At 40.7% G+C, this 21,010-nt stretch overlaps 2 protein-coding genes across 2 annotated transcripts; both read left to right on the top strand.

Annotated features, from left to right (window-relative positions):
- Positions 1-562: 562 nt before the first annotated feature.
- Positions 563-4,358, top strand: cox5b.1.S (cytochrome c oxidase subunit Vb, gene 1 S homeolog). The gene is made up of 4 exons (XM_018255149.2): positions 563-720; positions 2,273-2,343; positions 2,546-2,645; positions 4,133-4,358. Exons 1-4 carry the CDS (start codon positions 624-626, stop codon positions 4,243-4,245), a joined length of 381 nt encoding a protein of 126 aa, XP_018110638.1. The 5' UTR covers positions 563-623; the 3' UTR covers positions 4,246-4,358.
- Positions 4,359-11,564: 7,206 nt separating this feature from the next.
- npy4r.S (neuropeptide Y receptor Y4 S homeolog) lies at positions 11,565-20,803 on the top strand. The gene is made up of 2 exons (XM_018254664.2): positions 11,565-12,089; positions 19,646-20,803. The coding sequence occupies exon 2, from the start codon at positions 19,678-19,680 to the stop codon at positions 20,791-20,793; it is 1,116 nt and encodes a 371-aa protein (XP_018110153.1). The 5' UTR covers positions 11,565-12,089; positions 19,646-19,677; the 3' UTR covers positions 20,794-20,803.
- Positions 20,804-21,010: the final 207 nt, after the last annotated feature.

Below are 21,010 nucleotides of genomic sequence, written 5' to 3'. Positions count from 1 at the left end.
TCTCTCCCTACTATACCTGCTATGCCACAGTCACAGTCCCTTCCCAGAGACTATTATCCCACTGTTACTATAGGCACCATCTCTCCCTACTATACCTGCTATCCCACAGTCACACTCCCTTCCCAGAGACTATTATCCACTGTTACTATAGACACCATCTCTCCCTACTATACCTGCTATCCCACAGTCACACTCCCTTCCCAGAGACTATTATCCCACTGTTACTATAGGCACCATCTCTCCCTACTATAACTGCTATCCCACAGTCACACTCCCTTCCCAGAGACTATTATCCCAGTTACTATAGACACCATCTCTCCCTACTATACCTGCTATCCCACAGTCACACTCCCTTCCCAGAGACTATTATCCCACTGTTACTATAGGCACCATCTCTCCCTACTATACCTGCTATCCCACAGCCACATTTAATATACATAACTCTGTCGTGACAGCCCTAATTCCTATTGCACGCGGACCCATTGCTGGAAAAGTTCCAAACAAAATGGCGGTAGGCTCCACCCCCGGCACGCTAGTGATCACTTTGCAACAGGAAGTAGTTTCCTCACTTCCTGACTGGGTCACTGTGTCCCCGGCATCCTAGCAGCCTGCACGTATCTGTCATGGCTTCAAGGTTACTGTTCCGCCGCGCCGTTCAGGCTGTCAGTAGGGTCGGGGCCGTGAGACAAGCTGCTCCCTGCCGATGCATGTCTGCAGGAGGTAAGTGTCGGGCAGACAGTGTGGGACTAAAAACCCAGAGATGAGCTTTATAAGGAGAGTGGGACGTGTGGGTCGGGTTGAGGCTGGTGCAGAGGAGCCTCTATACTGTGTATTATACCTTCTACTTCCTCTCTGTCAGCTCAATCGTATAACTATTCCTTTCCCTTTCAGTAGATGGCGCAATTCTTATACATTAACAGACACATTGTACCACTGTCCTGGGGAATATTTAATTCTCTTGGGGGGGATTCTGCAGCAACACTACCAGGATGTGTCATTCCTGGGCCCACATTCCCTGAGCGTTGCTGTATTTCTATTACTTTGGCCTCTAGTTGCCCTACAGCTTCCAGCCTGCTCTCTCCTTTGGTTTTATGTCCAGGAGTTGTGGGAGTTGCAGTTCAGCCACTGAAGCTTTAGAATAGAAAGATTGGCCCCCAGCAGAGCAGCCATGGGAGTGTAGAGAAACTTTGCCCCACAGTTAGGATTTGACTTCTGTTTCTAAACAAAGCTGCCCCTTATGTGTCTGTATCTTTCATTCCTTCTTATTCACATGGACAGCAAGACTCATTTATAACAAATAGGCTGCTATGGTACCGGCCACATGGCAAGCCTACATACAAGCTGCTTTTCTCTTCTGTCAGACACTGTGTATAGTGAAGTACAATGTATAGTAGGGGAAGATGAAGTCGGTAACACAACTTACACAACTGATGGGCTTGTTGGTGGTGCAGGGTTAACATCATTAATGAGACACGTGTCCAAATCATTGGGTGTCTGGGTGCTGCAGATTTAGGAAGGTATTTTGCCCTGGTCCCCCTTGTTCAGCCTCTAACGTTGTGTGATTTTTGTCCTGTGAAATTCAAGTGCGATAGTTCCACCCCCCAGGCTTTTGACCCCTACTTTGACCTAATTGTTCTTGCTGTGCCCCCCAATTGATTTTAATCATTTGATTATATCTGCCAATGTTTCTAACTTTTATCTCATGATAATTTTTCATTTAAAATGATTTTTTCTTTTTGGAATTTTTAAACAGAGCCAGCACAATTACAATGATTTAATGGACGTTGTCTTTGGAACAGTAACACCAAAAATTGACAGTGTCCTAAAGTAATGAAAATATAATGTACTGTTGTGTTGTGCTGCACTGATAAAAGTGGTGTGTTTGCTTCAGAAACTCTACTATAGTTTATATAAACAAGCTGCTGTGTAGCAATGGGGGCAGCCATTCAAAGCTGAAAAAGGAGAAAAGGCACAGGATACACAGCTGATAACAGATAAGCTCTGTAGTATACAATGGGATTCTTCAAACCTTATCTGTTATCTACTGTGTACCCTGTGCTTGAATGGCTGCCCCCATGGCTGCACAGCAGCTTGTTTATATAAACTATAGTAGAGTTTCTGAAGCAATCAAAACCAGTATATTTTCATTACTTTAGGACACTTTCATATGCTCACAATGGTTTTTATGTATGTACATAACTTTAATAAGCAGCAAAGGAAAGTGTGGGGATCTTTCTGTTATTATAATGGATTGTAATCTGTTTGTTGACAGGCATTCCTACAGATGAAGAGCAAGCCACAGGTCTAGAGAAGAAGGTCATGGCTGCCATGAAGGAGGGCACTGTAAGTGATTTAATGACAGCTGCTCTTGTGAATATTCTACTGGCGCTGCAGAATAAAGAAATCAATTGGTCGTTTTGTTGAAACTTTATTTCCTTGAATGACATTGGTGGTAGTTATTTTCTGCATGGAAAGTGAAAAAAGGATAACACGCCTTATAAAGCTAATGCGTGCTTTTTCAAGATTCATTTTGTTTTAATTACAGGATCCCTACAGCATGTTGAAGCCACAGCAGTATGCTGGAACCAAAGACGATCCCCATATTGTTCCTTCCATAACAAACAAGAGGATTGTTGGCTGCATCTGTAAGTGATGTGACCAGAGCTCCTGGCTTTTGTCAGTCAAAGTCTGTTTTGCTGTCAATCTGTGTATATATATATATATATATATATATATATATATATATATATATATATATAGATATATATATAGATATATATATAGATATATAGATATATAGATATATATAGATATATATAGATATATAGATATGAAACAACAGATCTTTCAGTGATGCTAAAACAAGGAACAATAATTGATTTTATTAACAATTACTGAGTCCTGTTTTAAAGGAACAGTTCAGTCTGAAAATAAAAACTGGGTAAATAGGCTGTGCAAAACTAAAAATGTTTCTAATATAGTTAGTTAGCCAAAAATGTAATGTATAAAGGCTGGAGTGACTGGATGACTAACATAATAGCCAGAACACTACTTCCTGCTTTTCAGCTCTCTAACTCTTGAGTTAGTCAGTGACTTGAAGGGGGGCCACATGGGACATATCTGTTCATTGGGTTTGCAATTGATCCTCGGCATTCAGCTCAGATTCAAAAGCAACAGATATGACCCATGTGGCCCCCCTCAAGTCTCTTGATTGGTTACTGCCTGGTAACCAGGGTAACCAGTCAGTGTAAACCAAGAGAGCTGAAAAGCAGGGAGTAGTGTTCTGGCTATTATGTTAGACATCCAGTAACTCCAGCCTTTATACATTACATTTTTGGCTAACTACCTATATTAGAAACATTTTTTAATTTGCACAACCTATCTATTTACCCAGTTTTTATTTTTACACTGAACAATTCCTTTTAAGGCCATTGACAGCTGTCATTCTCCCGACCGCCTCAAATTTACAGACATATCTAATTCTGGAGCTTAACCTTCAAACAGCATGTTTCACCAGATTTAATAACACTACTGAATGAAAAACATTTATATATACACACATATACATAGTATCTTTTACTTGATCCCATCTAAGATTTTTAGTAGACTTAAAGGAATAGTAACATCAAAAAAATTTTTATAGAATGAATAAATAATGTAGTGTTGCCTTGCACTGGTAAAACTGGTGTGTTTGCTTTATAAACTCTACTATAGTTCATATAAACAAGCTGCTGTGCAGCCATGGGGGCAGCCATTCAAGCACAGGAAACACAGTAGATAACAGATAAGTTATGAAGAATCCCATTGTATACTACAGAGCTTATCTGTTATCTGCTGAGCTTCCTGTGCCTTTTCAGCTTTGAATGGCTGCCTCCATGGCTACACAGCAGCTTGTTTATATAAACTATATCAGTGTTTCTTAAACAAAAACACCAGTTGTACCAGTGCAGGGCAAACATATATTACATTTTAATTACTTTAAAACACTTTCATTTTTTGGTGTTACTGTTCCTTTGAGGTATAGAGGTCCAAATAACAGAAATACCCCATTATCTGGAAAATGCAGGTCCCATTCTGGTTAATAGATCCCATACCTGTACTTTGTTGTAGCCTATTCTTGTTCTTTTTGTAGGTGAGGAAGACAACACCGCTGTTATCTGGTTCTGGCTGCATGATGGAGAAGCTCAGCGCTGCCCATCCTGTGGCTCCCATTACAAGCTTGTACCTCATCATCTCCCCCATTAACTGGCGCTGCAGATCTTTAGCTTGCTCTTTGTCTTTCATTGCTAGTTTACACTGTCCTGTGTACTGTATATTATGGCTTGGGACCACAAATAAACTACAGCTGTCCAGCCCCATACATTTGTCTGTTGTTTTATTTAATAACTTACTTGTCTCTTTCTAACCAGTGAATATGGTTGTGCATAGTTTTATCTAAGGGCTACACAGGTGATGCTGGATCTAATATATCTAAACAGTACATCTAACCTTTTCAGTAAGAGAAAGTAAGTGAGGAGGAGACCTTCCCGCATCTGCTCTTGACCCATCTATGCAGCATGAAATCCACAAGCAAGAAGTCCATGTAGCATGACCTTTCCTGGCAAATCAATGCATGCATGTCCATTTATTTCTGTAGCGTCTATCTGACCTTAGGGCTTATGTCACACTTGGTGATTTTTCCACTGGAGGAGAATATTCCAATACACCCTGATCCTTACCCATCACTGGAAACACCAGGCAGGTTTTTCTTGCCCAAAAACCACATATGAGCATATCTACATTAAACTGCTGAGAGACGCAGGACAATGATGATCTGTATTGAAGTTTGCTCTGGTGTGTTTTTCTGCCAGTGGACAGAACGAATTCCAGGCAGGGCCCTGTCTGCAAGAAATTGTATCTTCTTTTGTCCCTTAGTGGGTTTCTTATGTATTTAGTTTAAGCCCCATTTTGAGGGCCAAAATATGCCCAGTGACCCCTGACACTAAAAATTGTCTTTTCAAAATATTAATCTGCATCGAAAGTTACCTATAAGTCATGTTGATAGTTTTACGTGATAGTTCTGCTTTTGTAAGTAATTGTTACTTGATGTTCCTAAACCTGACTGTTTTGCCAACCTGACCCTGTCCCATCTCAGCCTGTCAGTTAGAGTTTCTAATGCTCCTGCTGCACACATATGGCAGCTCCCTCATACAGGAACAGTGTAGTAAGAAAGGTAATGTAAAAGCATCAGGCAAATACATTTATGGTAAAATTATTAATAGCATTCAAAGACAATGCTATGATAGATAATTACTTTCTGATGTCAGTATCTCTTTAACTCATAAGGTTACAAATAATCGTAATATATAAGCAGTTCCAATGATATTTACTGTATATTGGGAAGCACTTTTGTAGTGGTGTTTGGACAGAGTGATAACCTATGTCAGAGAACCTAGTACGGTAAAATAGTGTCATATAAAAAAAAATTACACCCCCCCCCCATGCTTTATGGTATTAGATGTTATCTACTGGACAACAAATATTTCTTATGAAGATGCTATTCAGGAGTAATTTGCTAATGCAGGAAGTAGTGTATGATGCTTCTTTGCTCAGCTCTAAAATTTCTGCTTTCTCTGTTCCACATCTGTGCATATCTTGGCAGCAGATCACGAGAGGGAATCAAACTGGACCTCTTTTTTATGTCTAGAGGATCTGCCTGGTAAGAGGCTGAATATCCTGATCCTGCCCCTCAAGGAATTTAAGAGGAACCCAGATAAGCTAAAGCCACAGGGCATAACATACCTTTTAAATAACCAGAACTGAGTTGGAATGTTCTGATGTGTGATGTGGAAGCCCTCAAGAATGTCTGTCTGTACAGGCAATAAAGGAGTGAACCTCAATGTCCATCATTACAGATGTTTTCTTAAAAATTCAGATTGGCATCCCTATCTGAATCCAGACTGGACCCCACACCTGGAGCACTTAAGTGCCAAAAGAAACTGACTTTGGCTTCTGAATGAATCCTCTGTGGCTAGTGGTGACCCTCACCCAGATAGGTCAAGCAGTTTCTTGCTTTCTATCAGGAACTTGACTAGGGAGGGAGGTGCCTGAGAGGCAAGAAATAAATAGACCAGAGGTTGGAAATTGGACATTCATTTGACAGTGGAATTCTGAAGGGAACATAACAGAACAAGAATGGGGAAGCATGGTAGACCGGCACTAGCAATGTTTGAATTCTGGACAAGTAGCAACATGCAGGCTTAGAACAGGAAGGGAAAGGAGAAATAGGGGCAACACCACAACAATGGCATGGGCAGGGCTACAGGAATAATGTAACGAGGCAACAGCTCAGTGGGAGAGACATAGGAGCTGTAATGATTAAATTAAAAGGAAATTGAAAAGAAAGAAAAAAGTACCCCACTTGCTTCAAACTCGCTCAGCAGTCTCTAGTTCGTTTCCAGCTACCTAATAAATATAATCTCAATTGCGTGCAAAATTACTGATTACTTTGTGGTAATCGTATGAATTAAAGAAAAGTGCTTGTGCTATAATTTAACCGGTTAAAATCCCAATGGATTATAAATTAATTAAATAAATGTGATACAATTCATTCTGTTATATATAATGGGGTTAAAAAATTGTACTGATATGACCTTAGCTACAATCAATTCTATTTCACACTAATTTATATCCTTTTGCAACAAGGTGTATTGGTCTAAAAGTTAATAATAACCCCCTCCAGTCACTTTGAGTTACGAAAACTTTTAAAGTGCCTAAGTGCTTAAACGACTAATGAAGACTGGTAATCAACATAAATTCATTCGAACTTAACAATAATTCATAAATTTTAAGTGCTTGATAGTGCTTTGCAATAAATTATAGTTGAGGCAATTAATTAAATAGAGACCGCAATAAATAGAATAAATATTAAAAAACACACAATGCTCTGGTTCAGGAATTAAGTCAGAAATGGAAAAGAAGAGGAGGTGGAGTTGTCCCAAATCTAGGAAATAAATTTGATAAGGGATCACTTTTTTGTTTGATTGATTAAATTAAAAGGACACTGTTTTGTTATAGACAAGGCAAAATAATTATAATATATGAACTAACAGGGTTGTAGAGAGTACAATTCAGAAATAAGCATGGCTGGAGCACTAGAACATGGTCAAACCACAGGATGAAGGCAAAGTCCACAGACTCAACAGGAGATGGAAGAAGGACCTCTACAAACCTCAGTGTCTAAGACAGCGATCTCTTAACCAGTGGCTCACAAGCAACATGGTGTTCACCAACCCCTTGGATGTTGCTCCCAGTGGCCTCAAAGCAGGTTCTTATTTTTGAATTCCTGGCTCAGGGGCAAGTTTTGTTGCATAAAAACCAGGTACTGCCAAACAGAGTCTCCTGTAGCCTGCCAGTCCATAGGAGCTACCGTCACTCACAGCATTTACTTGGGGAACCCAGGGAACTTTTTTCATGCTTTTGTTGCTACCCAACAATGCTTTATTAGCAGAGTCATGCAGGCATTACACAACAGTAACTTTCACTTTTAAGCTACCAGGAAATACGCACAGTATAAGTCTGGGCAAACTGACCACAGGCCATTTGTATAAACACCACATATTCCCCCTATAGTAGCAAAGCATTTGGGCAAAAGTAATAAACAACAACAATGCATCATTATTCACATCACATAGTCCTGGGTCCATGCAGGTAGTTTTCAGATTCTCTCAGTACGCCTTATAGGTTCACTTTCTTCAGGTCTATTGCAGTTGACATCAGGTGTAGGAAAATGTCCTTCATCAAATGGAGCTTCTCCAAAGTCATATCTAACAGGAGCAAGACGACATGCATTCCATATGCGTCCATCAGACAGTTCATATGTGTATGGTCCTCGCTGTCGTCTCACTTCAAGTGGTGTAGTAAATTTAGATTGTCCTTGTTTCAGTATTCCTGGTTTCTTAATTCTGACTAAAGATCCAGGCTGAAAGTGTACTTCTCTTGCACCACGTTTTCTGTCAGTATAAGCCTTGCATTTGGCTTGTTGACGTTTCACAATGTCAGCAGTAGATGATTTTGTAGGCACTGTATTTTGTGGATGTTTGATGTCTGCTACATGTAACTTAGTGCGCATTGTCTGCCATATAATAATTCAGCTGGAGATGATTGGGTTGTTGCATGGCACATTGCTCTGAGGTTATGTAGGAACTCTGTTGTAAATACTTTTCAAGATTTCCCAGTAAGATTTGCTGTCTGTAGTGCTTCTTTCAGACTTCTATTGAATCGCCCGATTTCTCCATTTGCTTGTGGGTAATACACTGAAGATTTCCTATGCACAATATTCCTCTCTCTCAGAAAGGATTCAAACTCATATGAGACAAACTGTGGTCCGTTGTCTGATATTAACTCCTTTGGCTTACCTTCTCTGCTGAAGACTGTAGACAGAAATGTTATTACTGTAGCTGATGTTGTATGAGAAACAAATGCAATTTCTGTACATTTACTATAATAGTCTATCAAGGTTATAGCAAATCTGCAGTCTCTACGAGCATCTGCAAAAGGACCCACAATATTAATAGCAAGTTGTTCCCATGAAGAATCAGGGAATGGTACTGGTTTTACATCTGGTCTCAACTTAACTTTGTGTACAAAGTTCTTTGCACAACCCAGTGAAGTGTTGCTTTGTGGTGAAATTTTAGACACTGGCTGTGTGGCAGGCACTGGTGCTGTAGTAATAAGACGATCAACTAATTGTTTAATGCAGCAAAGAGATCCCTTCCAAGTATAGCAGTACCCTTATTCACAATGTAAAAGTCACATTTTGCAGTATTTAATTCAAATTGTAAAGTCACTGGCAAGCAACCAAGCACAGGGATTGGATCCTTTAAGTAACTGACCAGTTTCAGGGCAGGAGCAACAAGCAGATCTTTTGCAAAGTATTTTAAGAAAATATCCTTTGGTAGTATAGAAACAGCTGAACCTGTATCAAGCATCAGGTTAATGGTGTGTCCCTTGTCAGCAGAAGCAGTACTGACACTGACAGTGCATATAAACTTGTCTGGAATAAATGTACCAGCTTTATTCACACTTAATACTGTGACATTTGTAGTAGTGTGTTGTGTTGAACCAGGGCGAAAGCAATATTTTCTATTTGTATTTGCTGCACGGTTTTGCAGTGTAGGTGAATCCCTTTCCTTAGCGCTGTATTTTGCCTGTGACTGTGCATTATTAGGCCACAGTGTTGAATTCACAATCTGTACATTCCCAGCAGTTCCCTGACTGAGAGTTTTAACCTCTGCTACTGCTGTTTCTATTTGGCGAGCAACTGTAATAGCCTTTGCAAGGGTTAAATCCTGCTCTAGGAGCAGTCTCTCTCTAATGAGAGGTGAGTTTGTTTTTTCCACTATTTGGTCTCTTAGCATTTCATTTGTTAGATTCCCAAACTCACAGGTAACAACCAGCTCTCTCAAAGCTGCTACAAATTGTTCTGTGGATTCACCATTACGTTGTCCACGTTGGCGGAATTTATATCTTTCAGCAACCACATTTACTCTTGGCTCTTGGAAAAAGTTCTTTATAGCAGTAAGAGCAGTTTCATAAGTATCATCAAGTAATGGTAATGTATAGAATATACGCTGTCCCTCTGCTCCCAGACAGTGAATAAGTAAATCACGCTTTCTAGCAGCAAAAATCTCCCCTTGTCAGCAGCAATAATGTAAAATCTAAACATACGGATCCATGCAGTAAAAGGTATGGTAGGCTCACCAGGGTTTGGAAGAAAAGGTGCAGGCTGCTGCAGAGGTAGACGAGCCATCCTTGTCGCCATTTGTTATGTTTTGAGTAGCTGAGGATGAGGAGAGTATAACATTGCTTTATTAGCAGAGTCATGCAGGCATTACACAACAGTCACTTTCACTTTTAAGCTACCAGGAAATATGCACAGTATAAGTCTGGGCAAACTGACCACAGGCCATTTGTATAAACACCACAACAGGTAGCAAGAAGGCTTTGTCTTAAGGATACTCGATTAAAGAAAGAAAATTTGATACTATGAGATGCAGGGTTTAGCAACAGCACCATCACATACATCGATACCAGGCCATGAACAAGATACCCAGTAGCTAAAGCCATGGGATTAGGCCTCGGCCAGAACAGACCCATCTATTTGTGCATATAAAGAAATTGCCGTTAGATAAGTAATATGCCTGATGTGTAACTAAATGCAATGTATCTGTTGATAGGGTGTGAAAATACACTGAATTAGACATATTACAATATGTCCATAGATATCAGCATTAATGTAAAGGAAATTAACCTTTTGGAGCAACGTGTCTGTAAAGACGTTCCAATTACATCAAAAATATGTTTACCAGTGGTGTAACTAAATATTACTGAGCCCTACAGCAAATTATTTTTCAGGCCCCCAAAATGTCTAGAGGTTGACCTGTGTTACCAATATTTATTGAAATTGTATTTGAATTAGGGCCTCATGGGGCCCCTATACCTCCTGGTCCCCCTGCAGCCGCAGGGTCTGCTTCCTCTGTAGTTACCCCCCTGATGTTTACGCATATTCCTATGATATTATAAGTGCATGCAGTATTTTATCAGAGAGTGTGACTACAGAGAGCCTACAATGAAACCTCAGTTTTACACACCCTGATTTTAGGTTTTCGTGCATTTTAAACAGTTTTTCTGTGGTCCAACTGATATATAATGTACTATATACATTTCCCTGATTTTACATTTTCATGGATTTTACACCATATTTTTACACCATAAAATGGATGTTCTACTGTACTGATATTTCAATTCAGACCCAGTGCTATTACAAGTGTGGTTCACTTTTAGTTTGCTCTAAAATGGTCAGTTCTAAGCAACTTTTCAATTGGTCGTCATATATATTTTACAGTTTTTTTAATTATTTGCCTTCTTCTGACTCTTCTGACAAATGCTCTGTTAGGCTGCAAATGTATTGATATTGCTACTTTTTATTCCTCCTCTTTCTGTTCAGGCCTCTCCTATTCATATTCCAGTCTCTTATGCAAATCAGGGCATGGTTGCTAGGGTAATTTTGGCCCTAGCCACCAGATTGCTGACATTGCAAACTGGAGAGCTGCTGAATAAAAAGCTGAATAACTCAAAAACCAGAAATAATAAAAAAAGAAAACCGATTGCAAATTGTCTCTGAATATCACTCTCTACATCACACTAAAAGTTAACTCAAAGGTGAACAACCCCTTTAAGATTTCTTGCAACTGCAGTGGAATCAGGGCTCTCCAAGGCTGTGCGGAGGAATGGCAGCGGGCCCCGTGATATCACACATGTGCATGTGTGTGAGTGCACCAATAGCAGTTGGGTTCCTTTGAGTGATGCGTGAACAGAAATAGAAGATGGTAAATTGACAGGAGGGTGCGCAGAGAAAGCAGAAGGTGCTGGGCTGTGTGAAGGATTTGGAATAATTTGTTTTCTGCTGCTGGCAGATAGCAGATAAAAAAGAATTTGGTTTCCTAGCAACAGCAGCTGATTTCCCATAATGAGTCTGTCCGTCTACTGACATCTCTTTATTTTTCCCGCAGAACCTGAGAGATTTTTTTTCTCCAGTGTTACAGGGTTGGCTGTACCCCTACAAGTCCAGCAGCCGCCTGGGCCCCCCTTTTTATCTCTCACTTGCTGGTATGGCTTGAGCAGTGCTGCTGGCAGATAGGAGAGAGGGAAAGAGTGGAAGGAGAGAGGCAGTAGACGAGAAAGCTTCATAAAGAGGGAGAGTGGAAGAGATTGGAGAAACCCTAAGGAAAAGGCAAGTGAGGGGGGCATGGGAGTCCATGTGTAAGGACTGGCACAGAGACAATTGGGGTGCCTTGAGTATGAGAAGAAAGGGGGCTGGGATAAAGAGCACGAGATAGGGGGTGACAGAAGGTGTGGGAAGACCACCAGACCACTGAATAGCTGAGTAGCAGGCTGAGGCAGGAGCCAGGGATAGGGAATAAGAAGAAGAAACACAGTCTGAGGTGTTAAGGAATAAAGGTGGCAAAAGGTCTCAATTTCACCCGGCGAGTGTGTGATCTTCCCCTGGCACCTGCTCTCTACATGTGATACTATCCTGCCAGCCACAGGTAAGTGCTTCTTTGTGCTCTCACCCTCTTACTGATCAGTCCCTGGAATCCATCAGTGCTGTTGCCTCACTGACATTCTCTTCCTTCTGTGCAATTGCACTGGAGGCACCTCATAGGGGCAACTACTACTTTAATTAAATGCCCCTAGAGTCTCATTCCATCATCCCCTTCTCTGTGGTTAGTATTAAAAAAACAGAAGGTTATTCACTTCTGTATCAGGACCTTTTAACTGGAATATGTCATTGTCAAAAGTTCTAGTTTTGGCCACTGTTTTATAGATGTGTTCTGTATAGTATCAGTGATGTCCAGTGTGTTGTCTTATGCTTTTTATTTATCAGCAGATGTTGGCAGCAAGCACTGGGAGTCAGTGGCATAACTAGATGTTATTGGGCCCCACAGCAAATTCATTTTAGAGCCCCCAAAATTGGCAGAGGTTGTCCTTTTTACCAGTACATATTAAACCCCTATACTTCCAGGGTTCCCCTGCAGCTGCAAGGTAGTTACACCCCTGCTGGGAGTTGGAGTATAAACAATTGTCCAGGAGCTCCAGTTTAGACATTCCTGATTTAATTTGGGTATTACCCTGGGGTATTCCAAAGCACGAGGCTTTGTGTAGCTCTCAAATGAGTTCTAACTAGGACATGCTGCATATGACTCTTCTTACCTCGCTCAGAGCTCACCATACTTAATAAGTAAGTGTGGGCCTAATATAAATGGGATTTTTAACATTATGATTGGGATTTTTTAAAGTGTAGGTATACTTTAGATGCCCACTCCTTCCCCCCCCCCCCAACATGCCATGAACGTATATATATATATATATATATATATATATATATATATATATATATATATATATATATATATATATATATATATATATAAAATAATGCACATGTTCCACACTCCGAAATACAAAGGCTCAACCTGGGTGCTAATCTGAATAAAAATGGATACAAATGCAGGGTTGCAGCACTCCAAGGATTTTGCAACAAGATAAGGTGTCAAATATAGCAGGTTTATTAAATCCGACATTTCAGTTCCGTACAGGAACTTTCTTCAGGGAAAAAAAAAAAAGAAAGAAAGTTCCTGTACGGAACTGAAACGTCAGATTTAATAAACCTGCTTTATTTGTCACCTTATCTTGTTGCAAAATCCTTGGAGTGCTGCCACCCTGCATATATATATATATATATATATATATATATATATATATATATATATATATATATATATATATATATATGGCTAAACATATCTTGGATGGAGACCAGCCATAAAGTAATGCAATAGTGAGGCTGAGCTAGTGATCAACAGGTAATTATTATTCAAATTCAAATATAATAATGTTCCTACGCTGCCCTAGCAATAGATATTGAATATATAAATACATACAGGTATGGGACCTGTTATCCAGAATACTCAAGACCTGGGGTTTTCCGGATAAAGATATTTCTGTACTAATCATTTAAACGTTAAATAAACCCAATAGTATTGTTTTCCCACCAATCAGGATTCATTGGGGGCAGATTTACTTAGGTGCGAATCTTCACCTCGGAAGGCTTTGCCACACTTTGTGCAACTGCGTCAGACTTTAATTCGCAGAGTACAAGCTTATTCGTCAAAATGCAGCGTTACAGTGCGGCAGACAAATGCTGGCAAAGCGTCGCCAGCACAAATTTGTCAGCGCGACCATTTCATAGTGAACCTACTTTCTTCCTAGCCAAACTTCATTAACACACTTAGGTCAATTTGAATAGGACGGGTACATATAGGTCGTATATATGTTTTTATTAGTGATGTTGGTGCAAATGCTTGAAGTGGCCACTTATTATTACACATGTCCAAGGAAGCAAAATAAAGACAGAAGAGATCCTCTAATGCCCTACACATGAGCCCACCCTAAAACAAATGTGGCATGCCCCTCAAATAGTTAAATATATATATATATATATATATATAAAGCACAAAAAAACCGCACACACAGGTCTTTGTAGTGAAAAAACAAAGATAGTTTGCTTTATTGCGACGTTTCGGCTCCTAAACTCGAGCCGTCATCAGGAAGTCCTGATGACGGCTCGAGTTTAGGAGCCGAAACGTCGCAATAAAGCAAACTATCTTTGTTTTTTCACTACAAAGACCTGTGTGTGCGTTTTTTTTGTGCTTTACAGATTACTTCTTTTAACCAGCACCCAGGCATTACCTTTGAGTGACTGGTGCACCAGCTTTGGACTGTATATATATATATATATATATATATATATATATATATATATATATATAAATATATATATATATTTAACAGTTACAACTTTTAGACATAATCCCACTTTGAAATATGAAAAAAACACCAGCGTTTTGTCTTTTTTTATGACTTTTCGGCATATCGGAAATGTCACTAACATAAGATTGAGGAGCATGTAGCTTCATCTTATCAGTTTGCCAGGTCTAAGCTGGCGACGGAAACTCTGGCAAAAAGGTGGAAAAATCCCACTTTAATGAATTTACGGAGCCTGAGCGAAAATTTGCCTGACGAAAGGGCGCAAAACTTCGTTAGCACTGAGCTCTTTCACTAGTGAATTGTGCTCTACGTCTGTTAGTAAATTGTTGATGTCCCTGCAAAGTATCATTTTGGCGAATTTTCACTAGTGACGCCCACTTCGCCCTTTAGTAAATCTGCCCCATTATATCTTATTTGGGATCAAGTACAAGGTAATGTGCTTTGCTTTATCCATCACAGCTGGAGAATTCAGCCATTAAAACAGGGTGAGTGGTGGTAGTTAAAGAATGTGTTTGCTTTTAAGTGTCCCAAATGCTTAAAGCTATACTATTATTTTTTACCACCTCCTAATGGATTTCACGCAGAAGTGACTGTGTTTGTGTTGGTGGTGGTGGTGTGTGTGTGGGGGGGTGCAGCTGTATAAATAGACCCCTTGGTTACAGTCCTAGAAAGGTTCCCAGTAGGAATCACTTTCTGTAACAATTTATCACATTTCAAGTGTCAAATACAGAAAGTGTAATAAATCCAGGCTGAAATCCAGGACTATGGGGAAGTCCCCATTTTAATGTGTGAAACACAAAGTCAGTCTATGTATGAAGCATCACACGCTTAGACACATCATTACGGTTATACCTGAACTATGAGTACAGGTATGGGATCTGTTATCCATAAACCCGATATCCAGTTCAAAATTACCAGAAGGCCTTCATTCATTGACACGAATAAACAATTCGCACGATTGTTAAACGGGCAGCAGCTGTCCATGAATGGGATCCGATGGGCGAGATGAATGGCAGAGCGATCAGTGAAACAAAACGGGGTCGTGACACACAAATGGACAAACATGGGTCAGGGGAAGAGGTCACAAATAATGAAGCCGCCGCTCATTTAATTTCAAAGCGGCCGTGGGCGTGAACGGAGGTGTCGGTAAGCGGAGATAGGAGCTGTGGTCGGACTCCTAAAGTTGCATTGGCCCTTTTGCCCGGCCGGAGTTGGCAGCGCAGGAAGTATAGGCAGGGGTTCTGCCTCGGCTTCCCCACAAGCTGCACGTCCATGGAGATCCTAGGAAGGCGACCCCCATACCGCTGCTGCTGGGCTCTAGATACACAGCGTTTCCATGGCGCAGGACTCAGCGGATGTATAAGTACCGGTTCAGCTCGGCTCCCCCGCAGGCTGCACGCTCGTGTCTGCACTCCTCTACCCTACTGCACCTTTTGTAGAGACATTTGGGAGGCTACCCACACCGCCTTCCTACTGCTGCTGTTGGACACCTGGGAGGACGGAGGATGAAGAAGAGAAGGAGATCGGGTCAGAGAACAGCTGTCATGGAGGAGAAACAGCAAGGGAGGAGAAATCAAACGCTGTAGATGGATGGTCGCCGTGTCGCCGTTTCTGAAGAGGAGCGGAAGTGGAATTTCAGTAAGTTATTTCTTAATAAAGGCTTTGCTATTTAAAGTTTAATACGTCTTGGTGTGTTTTTTTCGTTGTATACTAACGAATTTTTAAAAAAATTTTTTTGATGTTACTGGTCCTTTAACTGATGTTCCCATATACATGTATGGGACCTCTTATCCAAAATGGTCTGGACCTGGGGATCTTTCCATAATTCAAATCTTCATACCTTAAGTCTACTAGAAAATCATGTAAACATTATATAAACCCAATAGGCTGGTTTTGCTTCCAATAAGGATTTATTATATCTTAGTTGGGATCAAGTACAAGGTATTAGAGAGAAAAAGGTAATCATTTTTAAAAATTTAGATAAAATGGAGTCTATGGAAAACAGCCAATTCTGGATAACCAAATCCAGATAACTGATCCCATTACCTGTACCCCTGTTATACACTTAAGACGTCGCATTACTACATAAAGAAACGAGTTACATATTCAAATGTATAAGCAGGTTTAACAAATAAAACTGGCTTGACCAAGGTTAATAGTGAGCCTAAGATGACCAACTGATGATCCCTTGTGGTTTCAGGACCCGCTGATCTGTAACTTGAAGGCTGAGGAGTTACTTATAATGTAATGTGAATAAATCCTGAGGCCAAGTCAGCCGGTCGCCCAAGACAATCCGGTCTGCCACTTTGCCCCCTTGCCGGCACGGCCTTGAGTGCGCATGCATGCCTGATATTTCAATTCGTAGAGAGGGGAAAGAGCACGCACAGAAGAGCGCTGGAGAGTGCCAGTGGGAGAGAAAGGGCCTGGACCAGGGAAGGCAAAAGAAGAGGTACATGCTTGATGCCCCCACTTTGTTGCGCCCTAGGCATGTGCCTCTTCTGCCTACCCCTAGTTCCGGCCCTGGGAATCCCAGATACAACTGCTCATATTTTATCCATTGTCTCCTTAAAGGGGTGGCTCACCTTTCAATTACCTTTCAGTATGTTGTAGAATGGCTACTTGTAAGCATCTTTTCAATTGGTCTTGATTTTTCTTTTTTATAGTTCTCAAATTATTGGCCTGCTTCTTCTGACTCTTTCAGCTTTCAAATGGTGGTCACTGACCCCATCTAAAAAACAAGGCTAAACATTTATTGTTATTACTACTTTTTATTGCTCATCTTTCTATTCAGGCCTCTACTTTTCATATTCCAGTCTCTTATTCAAATCAATGCATGGTTGCTAGGGTAATTTGGACCCTAGCAACCAGAGTGCTGAAATTGCAAACTGGATAATTGCTGATTAAAAAGCTAAATAATATATATAATATATAATATAACTCAAAAACCCACAAATAATAAAAAATGAAAACCAATTGCAAATTGTCTGAGAATATCACTCTTTACATCATACTAACAGTTAATTTAAAGGTGAACAAACCTTAAGAATCCAGCTCAGGATACAGTATTAACAATGAAAGAGGTAATGGATCCATTATCCAGAAACCCGTTATACAGAAAGCTCCAAATTACGGAAAGGCAGTCTCCTCTAGACTCCATTATAAGCAAACTTTTTAAAATCATTTCCTTTTTCTCTGTAATAATAAAACATTAACATTAAAACATTACATTCTACTTGATCCCAACTAAGATATAATTAATCCATATTGGTTTTATGTAATGTTTTATTTAATGTTTACAGGATTTTCTGGTAGATTTAAGATATTAAATTCTGAATTACCAAATTACTGAAAGATCCCTTACCAGGAAAACCCCAGGTCCCAAACATTCTGGAAAACAGGTCCCATACAAAGAAGAATCTAATTGTTATCTGTGACACCATTAAATAAATGAAAGCACTGACCTCCTGACAAGTTCCCCTTTATTTATGCAGCTATAATGACAGGTTTATTGCAAACAGCAGAGTTGTCGGCGCCACTGCTCAAACTATCGATCCACTTTCTAAGCTTTAAGCTTGAAAGTTCAGGAGGCCACACTGCCAAAAATATTGTATTTTAAATTAAAAGGGGGGGAAAAAATCAGCCTCAAGAAACTGGATCTTAATGCCAAAAATAAAATAAATGTAAAACTGATCAGAATGCTCTTCTGAGCACTTTTGCAGTTCATTGTTTAAATATATATATATATACTTCTAATATATTGCTTCTGGCAGAGCCTGACTGATTATCAATAAATAGTCTGTCTGAAGAATTGGTTGTGGGGGCTTAAGGTGGCCATACACGGGCAGATAAAGCTGCCGATATCGGTCGTTTGGACCAATTTGACAACTTATCTGTCCGTGTATGGGGGCTTCCGACGGGTCTTCACAATCGATATCTGGCCACGATATCGATCGGGAAGGTTTGATTTTTAATTGACCGACCCGTCGGAGCCCCTTGTCGCATCGTAATTCCATCGTTCGAATTACCCCCGATATAGCCATGCCGTTAGTGGCATATCGGGAAAGATCCGCAGATCTTTGAGTCTATGGCCACCTTTAGGCTGAAGGGCAGTGACCTCTAATCTTATTGATAATCCTGGAAGCTCAGCATGAAGGTACAATGGGACTGGGGTGAGCACGTATGTTGTATTTGCCATTCTACATATTGTTAGAACAATGGCTGATATAAAAATGTTTCATATACAGGTAAGGGATCTGTTATCAAGAAATAGGGTTGCCACCTGTCCAGATTTCTGCCAGACAGCCTGGTTTTTGGAAGGACATTGAAGTGAATGACATGGTGATCAGCCAATCGCTGATTTGTCCCGCCCCTGATGTCACCCACCCCGCCTCCCCACATCACCCTTTTCGACAAAAAAAAAGGTGGCACCCCTATCCGGAAACCCGTTATCCAGAAAGATCTGAATTATGGAAAGACTGACTCCATTTTATCCAAATTCATAAAAATTATTTTCTTTTTCTCTGTAATAATAAGACAGTAGCTTGAACTTGATTCAAACTAAGATATAATTAATCCTTATTGGAAGCAAAACCAGTCTATTGGGTTTATTCAATGTTTACATGATTTTCTAGTAGACGTAAGGTATGAAGATCCAAATTATGGAAAGGTCCGTTATCCGGAAAGCCCCAGGTCTCGAGCATTCTGGATAACAGGTTCCATACCTGTAACCTTGCTATGAGCTTGGGGGTAGGGGCAGCGTTGAATCAAAAAAGTCCAAAAACCACACTAGAGGAAGATGAAACCTCAGTATCATATATTTCTATTTTTACTTCTGACATTTACTGGATTCCTTGAAGACTGATCTGACATCTAATGTAATAAAAAATGGTGCATTATCTCATTGTTCTCATTCATGTATTTATAAAGCGACATTTATTAGGTTAATATCTCTGGGTTATCGTATTTAAAGTTCCCTTTCTGAAAAAAAAAATACCATTATGTAGACAACATGGACCAACTGGTTCTTTTTTGCCAGTAAAATTGCTTCATAGGTTCTTTTGCCCATAGCTACCAATCAGCAAAATTGTTTGGAACTATCTGCTACCAGGTAGAAATGACAGTAAAGGCAAATATGTCAAAGGGTGACTAAAGAACAGAGAAACATCCTTTTGTGGTGGGCTCTATTTCTACACTTACACAAAATACCCCTGTCTCTAAAGAATGTAGCTTGCACAGTAAAACTTAACCCAATAACTGTCTTTGCTGTATGTTGCAGGATCGGCCACAGGAACAACCTGCTTGGTAAAGATGGAAGATTATTTGCGTCTCCTGTACCTGAATCTGTCTGGGCGGCTGGGCCCCGGCTGGGAGGGAGAGGACCCTTGCGCAGACTCTGTGGGCAATGTGACATTTCTCGTGGTGGCCTACAGTGCACTAATAGCAGTGGGACTCATTGGAAACTCTTCCCTTGTCTTTGTCATTGCTCATCAGAGAGAAATGCGCAACGTTACAAACATTTTCATTGCAAACCTTTCCTGCTCCGACATCCTCATGGCCTTGGTGTGTTTGCCAGTGACTGTGATCTACACTCTTATGAATCGATGGATCCTGGGGGAGGCACTCTGCAAGGTGACAAACTTTGTTCAGTGCATCTCGGTCACAGTCTCAGTGCTGTCCCTAGTGCTCATTGCTTTGGAAAGGCACCAGCTAATCATTCATCCAACAGGTTGGAAGCCTCTACCCTGGCATGCCTATCTTGCGGTGGCAGTAACCTGGGCTGTGTCCTGCTTTATCTCCTTGCCTTTTCTCTCCTTCACCATTCTTACCAGGCACCCATTCCAGAATCTTTCTCTTCCCTTTGACCCTTTCATTGATCATTTTGTGTGCACAGACAGCTGGCCCTCTGAGAACCACCGCCTAGCCTACACCACTTGCCTCTTGCTCTTCCAGTACTGCCTCCCTCTGCTTCTCATCCTACTTTGCTACCTGCGTATTTTCCTTAGACTACGTAAGAGGAGAGACGTGGTAGAGAGGGCAGGAGGTGGAGATGCAGGAGGACGCAAGGGAGGCCACCGTAGGGTCAATGTCATGCTGCTTTCCATTGTTGTAGCCTTTGGCCTTTGCTGGCTGCCACTAACTGTTTTCAATGCTCTCTTCGACTGGGACCATGAGCAAATTTCAGCCTGTTACCACAACCTCATCTTTTCCCTATGTCACTTGGCGGCAATGGCATCTACTTGCGTCAACCCTGTCATGTATGGCTTCCTCAACAGCAACTTCCAGAAGGAAGTGAAGACAATGTTATTGCGTTGCCGCTGTGCTGGGGGTAGGGACCAATATGAGAGTTTCCCACTCTCCACCGTCAGCACTGAGGTGTCCAAAGCATCCCTGCAGAGTGTCATCACCAATGGAAACAATGTATGAGCCAATTGGAAGGACTGATGAAGCCAGCCGAGTACCAGTAATGAGAAGAAATCTACCTCCTCTTGTGAGGCCGCATTAAAGTTCTCAAACCTGGCCAGTGTCATGTAAAATGCTGCATTTATTGAGTGGGTTCTTATTCAGCGCTCCACCAGAAGAGTAACACTCTTGTGAAGCTTGCAATGCAAAGTCTGTGGATTCATAGAAGCTAGTCATACCC

Source organism: Xenopus laevis, chromosome 3S (genome assembly GCF_017654675.1).
Source record: "Xenopus laevis strain J_2021 chromosome 3S, Xenopus_laevis_v10.1, whole genome shotgun sequence".
NCBI classification, from domain to species: domain Eukaryota; kingdom Metazoa; phylum Chordata; class Amphibia; order Anura; family Pipidae; genus Xenopus; species Xenopus laevis.
This window is presented reverse-complemented; position numbering and strand designations above follow the sequence as displayed.

What these genes read in the sequence shown, in the direction of transcription:
- cox5b.1.S (XM_018255149.2), top strand. Translation starts at nt 624, where the DNA reads ATGGCTTCAAGGTTACTGTTCCGCCGCGCCGTTCAGGCTGTCAGTAGG. An exon ending in CCGATGCATGTCTGCAGGAG is followed by an intron (nt 721 to 2,272) that starts GTAAGTGTCGGG and finishes GTTTGTTGACAG; the next exon opens with GCATTCCTACAGATGAAGAG. An exon ending in GAGGATTGTTGGCTGCATCT is followed by an intron (nt 2,646 to 4,132) that starts GTAAGTGATGTG and finishes TTCTTTTTGTAG; the next exon opens with GTGAGGAAGACAACACCGCT.
- npy4r.S (XM_018254664.2), top strand. Translation starts at nt 19,678, where the DNA reads ATGGAAGATTATTTGCGTCTCCTGTACCTGAATCTGTCTGGGCGGCTG.